The sequence below is a fragment of the Natator depressus genome, chromosome 6 (assembly GCF_965152275.1).
Source record: "Natator depressus isolate rNatDep1 chromosome 6, rNatDep2.hap1, whole genome shotgun sequence".
Taxonomy (NCBI): Eukaryota; Metazoa; Chordata; order Testudines; family Cheloniidae; genus Natator; species Natator depressus.
Window position 1 is genome coordinate 104,010,046 of NC_134239.1, and position 17,216 is coordinate 104,027,261.

A 17,216-nucleotide genomic window follows, 5' to 3' on the forward strand; every position below is an offset into this window, starting at 1 on the left:
CGACTACCAGGTAAGAGAGGTGATGATCCTTGTGAGAATGGTCACTCTGGTGTTGATGTGGTTCTGGTCTGGTGAGTAGATGGACCAAAGCCAAGCCAGTAGTGAGCATAGCTGAAGTCTGGCGAATCATGTCACATAAACGTAAGAGACCAAGTGGTCTAGTAAAGATAGGCATACTTTACTTGCAGACCAAAGACTACGGTTAATCTGTGATATCAGATTGCTCACTGACTGGAATCTTTCTGTGGGGAGGAAAGTTCTTGCTGAAATTAAGTCATGTCACTCCAATAAACTTTACTGTCTGTGTGGGGATCAAGATGGACTTTTCTTTATTCATGCAGGCACCCAGCACTGCTAGAAGATAAAGCAGTAACATAGTCACCAACCTGACCTTATTGTTGGAGCAACTTATTGGGAGCCAATCATCCAAATATGGGAAACCTAAGTAACTGTGACGTCTCATTTGGACTGCCACCCCAGAGAAAATCTTTATGACTATCCTGGTCACTGTTGCTAGTCCAAAGGGAAGGACTAGCAACTATTGATGCGCTTGACCTACCAGGATCTGAAGAAACTTTCTGTGGGATGGATGAATATCTATATGAAAAATAAGCATCCTTCGTGTCAAGGAGTCATGAACCACTCTCCCCACATAGAGGAGGGAGATTATTGATGCTAGTGTAGCCATCCTGCATTTTGACTTTTGAATAAAGATATTCAATTGTTGAAGGACCAGAATGGGTATCCACTCTCCATCTTTCTGGAGGACTAAAAAAAAAAAAAGTATGTGGAACAGAACCCTCTCTCGATACTGAGATGACAGTCATTCTATCGCCCCTTGTTGGAGAAGAGAACCCACCTTCTGGAGAAGAATCTGCTTGTGAAAGTGATCTCTGAAGAGGAACCAAGAAGTGGATTTGTGGGAAGAATAGCAGAGAAGTCTGATGGATTAACCATAGTGGATAATTTCTAGACTCCAAATATCTGTTGTGATAGCATTCCAATTGTGGGCAAAAAGTGAGAGCTGGCCCCCAAAGACATAGGGCTAGAAGTTGTTGGCATCAACAACGATGGGAGGTTCTCAACTGAAGAGTCAAAAGCAGCCCTTTGCAAGTGGGTGGAATGGGTAGAGGACTCGATTTTCAGCCCATGAGTCCTCTGCCGCTTGCGCAGAGGCTTGGCTGGACACTGGTGATAAAAAGATTGTGGAGGGGATGGATCTTGGTCTATACACCTGCCTGCAGTGTTTTCTCTTCAGGGCCGGGGGGTAAATTCCCAGAGTGTGGATGGTTGATCTAGACTAGAGAGTCTTTCAACAAGCATAGAGAATCATCAGTTTTCTCATTAAACTGAATCTGATTTGTTGAATGGTGAGTCCTCTATATGTTCTGATCCTCCCTGGGGAACCCTCAAGAGTGAAGCTAAGACTTACACCTCATAACTATACCAGTGGCTACCACTCTGGCTGCCATGTCAGCTCCATCCACTGCAGCTTGTAGGGATGTTTTTGCCACTAGCCTGCCTTCCTCTATGAAGGACTGAAATTGGACTGTGTCCTCAAGGGGAAGTTTGTTTTTAAAGTCTGCAAGTCTAAAGTAGAAGTTAAAATCTTTTTACAGTAACAAAGCCTCAGATAGTAATATAGAATTGTAGGGTCACAGGAGAATACCTATCTTCCCAAAAGGTCCAACCTCAGAATCCTCCTCATCCAGCGTCGTTTTAGGATGTTGTGACCTTGCTCTCTCTGTGGCTGACTGCACCACCACGAGTTGGGCACTGGATGGATGAAAACGAACTCATCTCCTTTGCCCAAGACCAAATAAGCATCTTAGTTCTTTTAGGTTTGGGGGTACAGGAGTCTGGGGTATGCCAGACCACTCTGGCTGGCTCCATGATGACTAAGTGGTGCCACCTTGCTTGGACCTGTAGGTTGCAGAACATCAAGCAGTCAGTGCTGGGAATCCTGGATCTCCTCCAGTGGGTTCTGAAGGTCATTCACTATTCTCTGTAGTAGCTCCTGGTTTTGCTTCTGGTCGTCCAGTGAAGACACTGTGATTCCTTCATCCAGAAATGAGGATGTTGGTATCATTGATACCTGTGGATCCAGATCAATTTCCTCCACCTCCTAATTTGACAGATCCAGCAGATGCCAAGTGGGAGAGGTGCCGCAGGACTCACGGATGGATCCTATGAAATACACATAGGAACCAGCACTCAAAGAAGAAAGTGAGCTTTGCAAGAGAATTGTTCAAGTAAGTTGAGCTAAGGGCCCCTTTATAAGTGTATGCTAGTAGATAAAGTGATTATACCATCTTTTATTTTGTCTTAACTAAAGCAACTACTTAAGTTTATACCAACCAAACGCGGTGGGGGGGCAATTATGATTAACTCACTGACTATGGATGCAGAAGTTGATGAACGTACATATTTTTCTTCTGCTACGTGACAAGCAAGAGCCATAGTATTATTACTATTTATTTGTACGTAGGTAGCACCCACAATGTTCTTGACTCTATACCAACATACGGAAAACGGTCCTTATCTGCGATAGTATTTCTGAATTGCTTTTGACATTTTTTTCTAACCATAGTAACATTTTAAAATCTGCAAGACTTTGTAGTGGGAGTTGTAAAATCCTGCCAAAACCAGCTCACAGGTTATGACAGCTCCGATAATATGCTAGTTACTTTCCAAACATAATAAATTGTAGTCCCTGCCCCCAAAAGCCCTCAATCTAAGGAACAGCTGCTTTTCAGAAATCTCTTCTTAGGTAATTCTTCACAGCACCTTTTAAAAATATTTAAAAGCTCTCACTACTCAGAAGGAAACTTAGCATCAATTTTTTTTTATAAAGCGATGGCACTGTATGTATAATTTTATAGATACACACACATATATATACACACACGAACATTAAACACAGCGCTACTAATAGTGTTCTTTCCTCAGTCTTATTGATATGAAAACACAGATATAAATTTAACACTGACAATTGTGTATTAAAATGTACCTATCTAAGACCACCAAATCAGTTGCAGTTTCAGCATTGCTCTTTAGGATTTTCTCCAGTTTCTGAATCTTCTCCTCTAACTCAGCAGGATCGCATTTCCCATTTAAAATGGAAGCTGTTAATCCCAGGATTCGAGGACAGGATGGACAGTTCTCACAGATCTGTGAAGTAAACCAGAACAGCAGGGTAATAAAACTGTCAATTCCTCCACCAACGCATCCTGAGTGCATCTTTACAGACGTCTGTTAGTCTATAAGGTGCCACAGGACTCTCTGCCCCTTTTACAGATCCAGACTACCATGGCTACCCCTCTGATTCTTTACAGATAGATATCTAGATCTCAGGTTCAACTAGTATTTCAGCACCAGGTGTCAGAAAAAGAACAATGGATATTTTCAATGTAATATAACTAACCAACTAAAGTTAAATTAGAAAATTAAAACATATTAAATATAAAATTTTAACTTCTATTGTTTTAGTAAAAGTATATAAAGGCAGAAATTTGCTAAACATTCTATTAAGTAGAGATATTCAAAGCACATAAAAGCAGTGTGAAGTACCTTGTCAATATTTATACCATAAAAATGACCACACTTTAAGTGTTTACATCATGTCAAAGGATTAAAATACCACAATAAAAAAATTAAACCTACCACATGATCCCTGGTTAAGCCTGTCATTCATTGGGGAAGGAGGGGAGGAAGAAGGAAGGATGAAGGCAAAAAAAAAAAAAAAAAGATACAGAAAGAGATGCTCTTTGAGTTGCTTGGTTCACTTCAATTAGGGCAAATAATGCACAGGGCCAAAAATGCCCTCACAACAAAAGAAAGCTTAAAGCTTTAGAAATCAGTACCTAGGTATTTAAAAAAAAAAAAAAAATCCACACTCTCTCAAATGGATATTTTATCAATGGCTTTTTAAAGGTTCAGTAATTCCATTTACTCAGAAAAAGATTCAATTTTAAATTCACAATAAAACTAGCTGCACTACTACATCAATTCCTGACCAATCACCAATGTACGTTATGGTAAATATACTGGTTTCACCATTCTATGTCATCACTGGTGTCCATTTAATCCAATAACTCTTCAGTAAATTCAGCATCCCAAAATACACTGTACACTTCCCATTGTTTCTCATCCTCAGTTTTGTACTGAAGAGGAGTGACACTTAAGCATTTTATTTTAAAAACACGAAACCCCTTTTAAGGTACAAATCCATATTTAAGCTGCCGTGCAAACGTTAGAAACATTTCATGTTTCTAGTCTGAAATTTTACCACAAACAAGTGTTAAGTTCTTGTTTCCAAGCAATTTGCTTAATGAAGGAAGCCCATGTCATCTACATGAAATAAAATAAAGTGCGATTGTTCTTACTGCCCCAATTTTAAGTAAACATATTTTAAACTGGAACACTGTAATAAGAATATAAAATTACTTGAGATAAATACACTAGAATAAATTATCTAATCAAGAAACTACAGTATATTTACAATTTGTCTAATCAAAAACCTACACAGCACCAAATAAAACAATTTTATGAAGAGTTATATTTTTGAATAGCGTTAAAGCATTGACTACCAGTCGCTACATCACTCTGTCATAAAATGGTAGCCACAATTCAAATATTTTCTCTTTCTTGAGAGCGATATATACCAAAATGATTTTAAGTACTAATCTTTACACTAAGTCAAATTAGCCAGTGACCTTTCACTAACAGATTTGTGATCTGAATCTCAGTGAAATTAGAGACGCTGAAGATAAAAAGGTTAAATAATGGTGACCTACCTTCATAATTTCTTGATACGGATGGTCCTGGATTGCAAGATGGCACTCATCAAACACCAGAAGATTAATGTTTGACAGGGATAAGTATTCATTTTTTAAAACATTCAAAATGACGTGACATGTCATAACCAGAACCTAAAAATACAAAGAGAAATGCAACAAATACTAGCTATTAGCATGTTACCACAAACATTACTAGCTTTTTTGACTGCCACTACACACTGAACAGATTTTTTCAGAGAACTATCCAGGATGACTCCAGGATCTCGCTCTTGAGTGATAACAGCTAATTTACAACCCATCATTTTGTATGTTTATCTTGGATTATGTTTTCCTATGTGAATTACTTTGCACTTAACACTGAATTTCTTCTGCCATTTTCTTACCCAATCATCCAGTTTAGAGAGATCCCTTTGTAACGCTTCACACCGTCAGCTTTGGACTTAACTGTCCTGGGTAATTTTGTATCATCTGCAAACTTTGCCACCTCACTATTTACCCCTTTCTCCAGATCATTTATGAATATATTGAGCGATACTGGTCCTAGTGCAGATCCTCGGGGAACCCCCACTGTTTACATCTCTCTATTGTGAAAACGGACCAGTATTCCTACCCTTTGTTTCCTGTCTTTTAACACATTGCTAATTAACGAAAGGACCTTCTCTCTTATCCCATGACTGCTTACTTTGCTTAAGAGCCTTTGGTAAGGGACCTTGTCAAAGGCTTTTTGAAAGTGCAAGTACTGTACTCTATATTGACTGATCACCCTTACCCATATGCTTGTTGACACCCTCAAAGAATTCTAGTAGATTGGTGAGGCATCATTTCCTTATAAAAAAGCCGTGATGACTCTTCCTCAACCTATTGAGTTAATCTAGGTGTCTGATAATTCTGTTCTTTATTATCGTTTCAACCAATTTGCCTGGTACTGAAGCTAGGCTCACCAGCCTGTAATTACCAGAATTGCTTCACGAGCCTTTAAAAAATAAATAAAATCAATGTCACATCAGCTGCCAGTCATCTAGTACAGAGGCTGATTTAAGCAATCAGTGACGCAACAGTTAGTAGTTCTGCTAATTTATATTTGAGTTCCTTCAGAACTCTTGGGTGAAGACCATGTGCTCATGGTGATTTATTACTGTTTAATTTAATCAATTTGTTCGAAAAACCTTCTCTATTGACACCTCATTCTGGGACAGTTCATCAAAAGTGTCACCTCAAAAAATGGCTCAGGTATGGGAATCTTCCTCACATCTTCTGCAGTGAAGACCAATGCAAAGAATTCATTTAGTTTCTCCCAACAGTCTTTTCCCCCTTGAGTGCTCCTTTAACACCTTGATTGCCCAGCAGTCCCACTGATTGTTTGGCAAGCTTCCTGATTTCGATGTATTTTAACTTTTGCTGTTAGTTTGTGTCTTTTGCTAGCTGCTCTTCTAAGTCTTTTTTGGCTTGCCTAATTATACTTTTACATTTGACTTGCTAGTTTATGCTCCTTTCTATTTTCCAGAGTAGGACGTTAGATTTCCAATTTTAAAAGGATTTCTTATGATTTCTCACTGCCTCTTTTACTCTGTTTAGCGATACTGGCATTTTTCTGGTCCTCTGTTTTTGTTATTATTTGGGGAATACATATAGTTTGAGCCCCTATTACTGTACCAATGTTAACCAATGTGATAACCAATGGGACACAGTATTATGAAGGTACAAACTATATAGAAATGACATAGTAGGTTGTGCTGGTGAGGGAGTGGCACTATATGTGAAAGAAACCATAAAGTCAAATATAGTACAAATATTAGAGTAACATTGAATCTCTATGGATAGAAATTCCATGCTTGAATAATAAGAGTATAGCAGTAGGAATATACTGCCAACCACCTGACTAATGTGGTAATGGTGACTGTGAAATGCTCAGGGAGATTAGAGGAGATTACAAAAACAGAAAACCCAATAATAATGGGGGATTTCAACAATACTAATATTGATTGGGCACCATCATCAGAGTCATGGAAGATAGGGTGATTGAAAAAAGGAATATTGGAAGCCCAGCTTCTCAAAGACACACAGTGGATACTCTCAGGAATATTGCATCTCTATGTTTGCCTCTAAATATCCCAAGTATGTTGAACTTTGCACTGAGCATGAGAAGGACTTGGTCAAAACATAGCATTTAGTTTGGGTAAAAATTAGTTTCTTCCCCAGACCACCTGCACTGTAAACTTTTCACTTTTTTGGCAGTTTATATTACATATCTTACCTCATGTTTAGCAAATTCTTGATTCCACTTCTCCTTTGTCCATGATTCAATTATTTCTAAAATTGAATACTCCCCCACCTTCAGATCTGAATGGGTCCTGACAGCTGACACTTGCTGAGCAACTTGATTTGCTTTAAAAAAAAAAAAGTTTTCAGTTTTCAGTTACAAAATGGCAAAGAATTTTTAAATACTTTAGTTTTAAGTGTACATGCCATTGTATCCATGAGTTTATAACACCTTTAAAATTAGTATAAAACTAGATATACACAATTATAAGACAAAAATCAAGCACCATACAGAGAAGCATAGCAGCTCACAATATACCATTCCATATTTGTCTCTCATCCCCCACCAAGAGAGATCAGAAATTAAACAACATCTCAAAGTAAACTGGCCCTCACTCACTTCTTGGTCTGGTCTTGGAAACTAGCAAAACAGCAGAAAAAAAAAAGTGGAGTTTCTAGTGGACAAAAGTCATGGGGGTAAAGGACATGAAGAAACCTTCAAACTATGTCTGACTGAATAAATGTAATTCTATCCTGCAATTTTGTGCAGAATGTCAGAAACAAAACTGGTCACTTTTATCTTACTTTTATTAAGGATTATTCCCGTAATAAACACACACACACCAAACAAATAAACCCCATTTTTTTCTTACCTGAGTTGACCAAGAAAACTGTTCTCTTTCCATTTTTGTTGAAGTCTCCCCTGATCTGATAGGACAGCTCTTTAGCAAGTAGTACTGCAATAAAAGTCTTCCCTGAGCCAGTGTTTAAACAGACTATCGTATTATGATCCAAAGCTGCTTCAAGCAGTTCAACCTAGATTTGCAAATGATAAAAGTCACTATTTGCACAGGTGGAGTAATTAAAAACAACAAACAAAAGCAAAAATTGTCCACAGAAGTTGTACCTGCATGAATTGTGGATGAGCCAATGGGTATTTTTAAAGCTAACTTAGTCCCCAATAACTACCACTGACTTTATAGGACAAGAAATTTATTTACCACAAAGTACATTGTCAGGTTTCACTCAAAACATGGAAACAAGTTATCAGCTCTAGCTTTTAAAATACAACCTGGTTTATATAGTACCTCACTTTGCTAGTGCTGTAAATATCTGATTAAATAAATCTTTACTACATGTAATGATGTCCCTAGTTCGGTGTCCTTGGTTTAATTCCTGCAGATGACTTCTGGATCTAAAAATATGAGTCTCACCAGCTGAGCAAAAGGACCAGATCCATTAGCTCAAAGGCAGCAGCAGTCTCTAATCTCTATGGCCACGTCTACGCTACCCGCCGGATCGACAGGTAGTGATCCATCTACCGGGGCTCGATTTATCGTGTCTAGTGTAGACAAGACACGATAAATTGATCCCCGATCGCTCTGCTGTTGACTCCAGAACTCCACCAGGGCAAGAGGCAGAAGAGGAGTTGACGGGGGAGCGGCAGCCGTCGATCCCACGCCGCGAGGATGCGAAGTAAGTGATTCTAAGTCAATCTAAGATAAGTCGATTTCAGCTACGCTATTCTCGTAGCTGAAGTGGTGTATCTTAAAATCGATCCCGCCCTCCCCAGTGTAGACCAGGCCTATGAGGCGTAGCCATTAGAGAAGGACAAGGAGCCATACCGTGTTAACATGGGTTACACATTTATACTTGTATGGCGTCTACATGTTGAAATACTTGTATGATTCACCCTAGCACAGCGTTAGATGAAAAATTTATATCACCTTAAAGCAAAATTTATTCTGACAGCTGGATGACCAACATTTTAGGTCATCAAAGCAGCTGTTTCAGATCACTCCTCACACATAAGGCTTTCAAATAATTAAAGAAATTAGCATGACAATACTCCTGAGCCATGCTTTCTGGCCAATTTGCAAACTAAACAGTGGCTGGAACAGAAAAATAATGTCTTGAATTTCCAGTTGACTAGAGGTATGGTACCATTATCATTGCTGCAACTGTTAAGAAGTAGAGTGAGCACTGCAATAAGAACATAAGAACGGCCATACTGGGTCAGACCAAAGGTCTATCTAACCCAGTATCCTGTCTGCCGACAGTGACCAACGGCAGGTGCCCCAGAGGGAATGAACAGAGCAGGTAATCATCAAGCGATCCACCCCAGTCACCCATTCCCAGCTTCTGGCAAAAAAGAGGCTAGGGACACTATCCCTGCCCATTCTGGCTAATAGCCGTTGATGGCCTATCCTTCATGAATTTATCTAGTTCTTTTTTGAACCCCGTTATAATCTTGGTCTTCACAACATCCTCTGGCAAAGAGTTTCACGGATTAACTGTGCATTGTGTGAAGAAATACTTCCTTTTGTTTTAAACCTGCTGCCTATTAATTGCACTTGGTGATCCCTAGTTCTTGTGTTAAGAAGAGGAGTAAACAACACTTCCTTCTTTACTTTCTCCACACCAATCATGATTTTATAGACCTCTATCATAGCCTCCCTTAGTTGTCTCTTTTCAAAGCTCAAAATTCCCAGTCTTACTAATCTCTCCTCATATGGAAGCCATTCCATACCCCTAATCATTTTTGTTGCCCTTTTCTGAACCTTTTCCAATATATCTTTTTTGAGATGGGGCAACCACATCTCCACATAGTATTCAAGATGTGGGTGTACCATGGATTTATAGAGGCAATATGATATTTTCTGCCTTATTATCTCTCTCTTTCTTAAGGATTCCCAACATTGTTAGTTTTTTTGACTGCCACTGCACACTGAGTGGATGTTTTCAGAGAACAATCCACAACGACCCCAAGATCTCTCTCGAGTGGTAACAGTTAATTTAGACCCCATCCTTTTATATGTATAGTTGGGATTATGTTTTCCAATGTCCATTACTTTGCATTTATCAACATTGAATTTCATCTGCCATTTTGTTGCCCAGTCACCCAGTTTTGTGTGATCCCTTTATAGCTCTTCGCAGTCTGCTTGGGACTTAATATCTTGAGTAGTTTTGTATCATCTACAAATTTTTCCACCTCACCGTTTACCCCTTTTTCCAGATCATTTATGTATATGTTGAATAGGACTGCTCCCAGTACAGACCCTTGGGGGACACCACTATTTACCTCTCTCCATTCTGAAAACTGACCAGTTATTTCTACCCTTTGTTTCCGATCTTTTAACCAGTTACCAGTCCATGAGAGGACCTTCCCTCTTATCCCATGACAGCTTACTTTGCTTAAGAGCCCTTGGTGAGGGACCTTGTCAAAGGCTTTCTGAAAATCTAAATACACTATATCCATTGGATCCCCCTTGTCCACATGCTTGTTAACCCCCTCAAAGAATTCTAGCAGACTGGTGAGGCATGATTTTGTTTTACAAAAACCATGTTGACTCTTCCCCAAAAAATCACGTTCATTTATGTGTCTGACAATTCTGTTCTTTCCTACAGTTTCAACCAGTTTGCCCGGTCCTGAAGTCAGTCTTACCGGCCTCTAATTGCCAGGATCACCTCTGGAGCCCTTTTTAAAAATTGGCGCCTCATTAGCTATCCTCCAGTCATTTGGTAGAGAAATTGATTTTAATGATAGGTTACAAACCACAGCTAGTAGTTCTGCAATTTCACATTTGAGTTCCTTCAGAACTCTTGGGTGAATATCATCTGGTCCTGGTGACTTATTACTATTTAATTTATCAATTTGTTTCAAAACCTCCTCTAATGACACCTCAATCTGGGACAGTTCCTCAGATAAGTCAGCTAAAAAGAATAGCTCAGGTCTGGGAATTTCCCTCACATTCTCAGCCATGAAGACCGATGCAAAGAATTAATTTAGTTTCTCCGCAATGGCCTTATCGTCCTTGAGTGCTCCCTTACCATCTTGATCCAGTGGTCCCACTGCAATGGAAAGCTCTTAACACAAATGCACATAAAACAAGAAAACCAGTCTCATGAAGGGAATCTTGAATAACAGAATGAAAATGAAATATTTTTCATATACAATGAAAAATAATATTGTCATTAGTACCTGATATTTTCTTGGCGTGTAAATGTTATCATGAATTGCTTCTTGTTGCCATGGCAGTCCAAAAAAAGGACCCATTGGTGAGGAAGCAGGGGTCATAAGCTGCAGTCCTGCCATGCTGAGGGATTGCAAAGCAGGGCTTTTCATTCATTCATTCATCCAGTGTTTCTTTCATTGCATTTTTGTTCCAGCACAGCTTACTATGAAAAAATAAGGCATTAAAATCATGCATTATTAAAAGCACAAAGCAAAAGACAGGCTTTCGGTATGAGTTTATCTGGAAACACCTTTACTGGAATTTTACTTCTTGGAAGTTCTAGCCTTTTGTTTACTCATATCTATAGAACAATAATAAAGAGGTAAATTAAGAGCTCTAAATAAACAGACATTTTTCAATTTCATATTTATACTGAGGACAGCATATTATTAACCAATGTCACAAACTCAGAGAATCTACATTTTTAAGGGGCAACCCAGAGTAACGTCAGGTTCACACTCTTGAATTTGCCTTAATTCTGTTAATACAGTCTCTATTGACAAGATCCAGAAATATGTTCAATTACAAGAGATGAGAAGTAACAGATTTGTGCTAGTTCCACTTTAAGTGAAACAGAGTAAGATGATAAAATTCTGGAAAGTTGGTCCAATAAAAGATATTGCCTCACCCACTTGGTCTCTATAAAATTCTGAAAAGAACAGAGATAAGTGTCTCTCTTTCGCTGGAAAAATTATGATAAGGAAATAATGTGACACAGGTTTCCCTCTGAATATTCCCCAGAAGAAAAAACAATGCAGAGTATCAGTCAGATTAGGGAAATTAGAAACTCATTGCATACAATGTTTTCGACAGCAAAAAATGCATTAATTTTTAAGTCAGACACATGTAGAGGTCAAATCAATATTTTAATTTTGTAATGGTGTAATAGATTAAAATTTTAATAATTTAATTTAAATTTTAAAAGTGTGTATCAAGGACCTCAAAAATGTATAACAAATGATTAAAAAAGCATAGCAATCCTGTTTCACCACCTTGTAGAAAATGGTATGTGATAACATAGCTCAACAGGATCATTCATCTGTGCGCCTCACAGTGCTTTGTGGATATATATAGGAGTAGCCCCATTTCACAGACAGCACAGGCAAGCATGAAGCTTTGGCCTAATTATTCTGAGAGGCAGTCTGGTTTACTTGATGAGATTTGGCTCTGTCAAAGAGGTTCTACTCTCAGCAGTGTCTCAGGGTCTTCACTTCAGGGGTATGACACCCAAGACCTTTCTCAATAAGTAGTGCTATGAATCACTCATAATTAATACCAGTCAGCGAAAGAGGGACGACTCGGACTCGGACTCCTAGCCCAATGCATTTTTCCCTAGGCCAAAATGTATTTTGATGGAGAAGACACATACACTTCATTAGCCAAGGAACTGTATGACAATACTGCTGACATTTGGCAGACCGGATCCAATATTTCAGTTTCAACTAAGTAGAAATTGTCAAGCTTGGAAGAGAACAGCTACAGAATTCCAAAGAAGAAAGTGCAGTTCAAAACAAAGGAGAAGTTGAGAATACTGTGAATTTTGTAGCTGGGATGCTATGGGTTTTGCTCATACAGGTATAAAATTTGGTGAGACACATCAAAACTAATTTCAGAAAACTTGCATGAACGTTTATTTCTTTTTCCAGGAACATGTTCCAGTGACCAAAATACTTTAAAAAATTTTCAATTTTGGACATAAAGCCAGAAATGGAGCATGTCTTCCTTCTTTCATACCCCTCCATGATAACAGTGATTAACCTCCTGCAATTCCATTTAAGCCAGACATTAAACTCCCATGACATTATGCTATATCAGATGCCATATATCTGATGAGACATCATTTATGGATAAAGTTCATATTCATAAGCAGTTTTGGCTGTGTTTGTAAAAGACTGTGAGCATCACATTTGTTCTAAAACCATAATTTTAATTTTTGCCCATCATCAGGAAAAGTTGCCATTTCTAGGGTTAAAGTACAGCACTCTCTCTCTGCCAGAGCAGTAGTCTTTTTTGGAGGCAAATGAAGAACTGTGTCTCCAATTTAAACTCAGGAGAAATGTAAGAAGATAGAATGTAACTACCATCGTTGGATTCTTTTGGGTCATACTACTGAAGCAACCACCACCCTACAGTGAAACAAATAGTATCATGGGATCTTTAATGAGCACAAATGGCATGAGTATTACCATACAATGACATACATTGTCTCATCAGGTAAACGGCATCTGAAACAGCATAACGTCATGGGAATTTGGGTTAAGTACCAGTATTGACTTGAGGAAAAAAGGCCTCCTTCTGAACCACCACCTTTACCTTCCACAGCAGCAGGGTTTTCCTAATATATCTCACATCCGAGTAAAGGGCAGGGACATGTTTGCTTAGCTTTGAGATTTGACAAGATCACAGTCTAAAATGGGTATGGCTGTAAGCCGGAAAAACCGGTTACAAACCTTCCATAACTGTTGTTCTTCAAGATGTGTTGCTCACATTCCATGTTAGGGGTGTGCACCGTTGCCGGAGATTTTTTTCCCCTCGGTGGTATCAGGCTGGCTCTAGTGCCCTCTAGAGCCGCGTGCTCATATGCTGGTACACGGGGTGCTGCCTGCCACACACCCTCTCCGTTCCTTCTTCTCAGTCAACTGCAACAGAGGAGTAGGAGGTGGGTTGTGGAACGGACATGAGCAACACATCTCGAAGAACAGCAGCTATGGAAGTTTAGTAACCATTTTTATTTCGAGTGCTTGCTTCCACATTAGGGGACTCACAACCAGTACCCTCAGTAGGTGGGCTCGGAGTTCATGGACATGCTGACTGTAACACTGGTCTTCCAAACTTGGCGTCATCTCGAGCCTGTCGAGTGATGGCATAGTGGGATGCAAAAGTATGCACTGATTAAGTTGCTGCCCTGCAGATGTCTTGGATTGGGACTTGTGCAAGGAACACAGATGAAGAGGCCTGATCTCCCGTGGAGTAAGTGGTTAGGACAGGCTGGACGCGTGACATTCGCCTGCTCATAACAAGCCCGAATACAGGCAGTTATCCAGGAGGAGATCCTCTGGGCTGATACTGGAAGGCCTTTCATCTTTTCTGCTATTGCTACAAAGAGTTGTGTGGATTTGAAAAAGGATTTAATCTACTCAATATAGAAGGTGAGGGCACGTCTAACATCTAATGAATGACGCTGCTGCTACTCAGAGTTCTTGTGAGGCTTTGGGAAGAAGACTGGCAGGAAAATAGCCTGGTTGCTATGGAACTGTGAGACCACCTTTGGCAGGAAAGACGGGTGGAGGTGCAGTTGGAAGTTGTCCTTGAAGAACACTATGTATGGTGCTTCTGACGTAAGGCCCTGATTTCAGAGACCCTTCTGGATGAGGTGATCACCACCAGAAAGGCGACCTTCCAAGAGAGAAGTAGTAGCGGGCAAGATCCTAATGGGTTGAAAGGAGGGCCCACGAGCCCCAACAGAACAAGTTTAAATCCCATGGAGGGACTGGTTCACAGACCTGAGAGTAGAGTCTCTCCAATCCTTTGAGAAACTGAACCATCATCTAATTAGAGAACACTGACCTGCCGTTCACCGGCTGGTGGAAGGCCAAGATTGCTGCTAAGTGCACTCCGAGATACACTCGGGCCAGATCTTGCTGTTTTAGATAGAGCAAGTAGTCCAAGATAGCCTGGAGGGAAGAACAAACCTGAGAGAGATCTCACGGAGATGCCCATAGGGAGAAGTGCTTCCATTTGGCAGGTAGGTAGCCCAAGTGGAAGGCTTCCTACTACCTAATAAGACCTATCAAACTTGCTCTGAACAGGCTTACTCCTCCGGGTTCAGTCATGTAACATTCATGCAATTAGGTGAAGGGAGGCAAGGTTGGGGAGGAGCAACCAGTAGTGGTCTTCTGAGATGAGGTCCGGACAGAGCGGAAGTGGAAGAGCGGATGCTATTGATAGATCCAGCAGTGTGCCAATCCAGATGTGACATGGCCACGCCAGGGCTATAAGAATAACCCTTACCTTGTCCTGCTTGATTTTCAGGAGGACCCTAGGAACCAGAAGGACAGGGGGAAAAGCATACAGCAGGAGCCCTATCCATGGGAACACGAAGGCATCAGAGAGGGAGCCTGAACTGTGCCTGCGCAGTGAGCAAAACTGATGGCACTTCCTGTTCTGCTTGGTCGTGAACCCGTCTACCTGGGGAGAACCCCACCTTTGGAAGAAGAACCTGGCAATCTCCGAGTGAAGGGACCACTTGTGGTCAGAGAAAAAGGATCTGCAGAATGATCTGCCAGTGCATTCTGGGATCCTGGAAAGTGTGACGCCGCGATGTGGATGGAGTGCCAGACTCAGAAGTCCCACAGATGAATGGCCTCCTGACAGGGCAAAGAATCGAGCACCTCCCTGTTTGCTGATATAGAACATGGCCATGGTATTGTCTGTCAGAACTTGCACCACCTTGCCTGAGATCTGGGGGAATAACACTTGATAGGCTAAGCATACAGCCCTGAGTTCCCCTGAAGTTTATGTGCAGGGACAGTTCTTCCTGGGACCACAGGCCCCAAGTCCTGAGGAGGTGGAGGTGGGCTCCCCAACCTAGGTCTGATGTGTCCGACACTAGGGACACTGATGGCTGAAGGGGTAACAAAGGGTACTTCCATCATCACTGACCTTGGGTCTTTCCACCAGTCCAGGGAGGTGAGGACCAGGGTGGAACAGTGAGCACTGAATCTAAGTGGTGTCTGTTGGGGGTGTAAATTGACGCTAACCATGTCTGTAGGGTCCTGAGACTTGCATGACAAACCACATAAGTGCATGGAGCCATATGCCCCCGTAGCTTGAGGCAAACTTGGGATGTCGTAACTGCGTGGACCATGACCTTGGATATCAGGTCTGACAGTTTGGAATCGGATCTCGGGAAGGAAGGCACTGGCTTGGGTCAAGTCAAGCACTGCCCCCAATAAATTCTAGTCTCTGAACTGGAGCAAGAGTGGACGTTTATCAACAGGTCCAGTGCTCAGAAGGTGGCTTGGACCATGCTGATGCTGTTCGCACATAAGCCTCTGACTGACCCTTGATCAACCAGTCATCAAGGTACGGCAGACCTGGACACCTCACCATCTGAGAAAGGCCTCTACTACTGCCATACACTTTGTGAAAACCTGAAAAACTATAGACAGGCCCAAAGGAAGAGTGGTGAATTGGTAGTGGAACTGGTTCACAATAAATCCGAGAAATCTTCTGTGGCCACAGAAGATAAAAATGTGAAAGTATGCGTTATGTCCAGGGTGGCATACCAGTCCCCTGGATACAGGAAGGGAATGATGGAGATCAGGGAGACCAAGAGGAATCTCAATTTCTTTAGATATCTGTTGAGGCGATGCAGGTCCAGAATGGTCTGGAGGCCCCCGTTGGCCTTTGGGATTAGGAAATATTGGGAGTAACACCCCTTCCCTCTCAAGTCTTTAGGAACTTCCATAATGGCCCCCCATTCACAGGATGGGCTGCATCTCCTAGGTAAGGGCTGCTCGTGAGCAGGGTCCCCGAAGAAGGACGTGGGTGGGAGGGAGCAGTGGATGAAAAATGACAGGTATAGCCAATTGTCACTATACTTAGCACCCAGCAGTCTGACATTACGCAGGACCACACCGGGCTGAAGTGCGACAAATGGTCCAAAAATAAAGGGGAAGCAGGATCTGACGAGTGAGCTGGTATAGCGCACTCAGGCACACCTTCTAAAGGCCTGCTTGAGCCCATCAGAGTACCTATGAGACCCTGGCTGGGAGGTTGAGGTGGACAGGAGAGGCTGATGCCTCTTGTAAACTCTCCCTTTCTTTTTATAGGGCTCCTGTCTCAGAGATGGCACCAAAAAATGAGGTGGCTGTTGGGGCCTGAAGTGCTTCCTGGAAGCAGCTGGAGCTTAGAGGCCCAAGGACTGGAGGGTGGCCCTTGAGTCCTCCAGGGTGTGAAGGCTCATGTCTGTCTGCTCTGAAAACAGCAAGGAGCCTTCAAAAGGGAGGTTCTGGATAGATTGCTGGACCTCATGAGGAAGTCCCAAGGACTGGAGCCAAGAGCAACGCCTCATTGAGGCCTTTGTCTTGACTATTGTGCCAGCTATGTCCAGAGCTGCCCGGAGAGAGGTCCTGGCCAC

At 41.3% G+C, this 17,216-nt stretch overlaps 1 protein-coding gene across 6 annotated transcripts in view; it reads right to left on the bottom strand.

The window, feature by feature from the left end:
* The window catches only part of DICER1 (dicer 1, ribonuclease III), a 98,598-nt gene that overhangs the window by 48,644 nt on the left and 32,738 nt on the right, over positions 1–17,216 (bottom strand). For all 6 annotated transcript variants that reach the window (XM_074956173.1, XM_074956174.1, XM_074956176.1 and 3 more), the window contains 5 exons: positions 11,041–11,237; positions 7,712–7,874; positions 7,054–7,184; positions 4,797–4,931; positions 3,011–3,171 (listed from right to left, as the gene is read on the bottom strand). In XM_074956173.1, coding sequence (XP_074812274.1) covers positions 3,011–3,171; positions 4,797–4,931; positions 7,054–7,184; positions 7,712–7,874; positions 11,041–11,184 — 734 coding nt within the window. In that variant the 5' untranslated portion in view covers positions 11,185–11,237. The remainder of the gene's footprint in view (positions 1–3,010; positions 3,172–4,796; positions 4,932–7,053; positions 7,185–7,711; positions 7,875–11,040; positions 11,238–17,216) is intronic.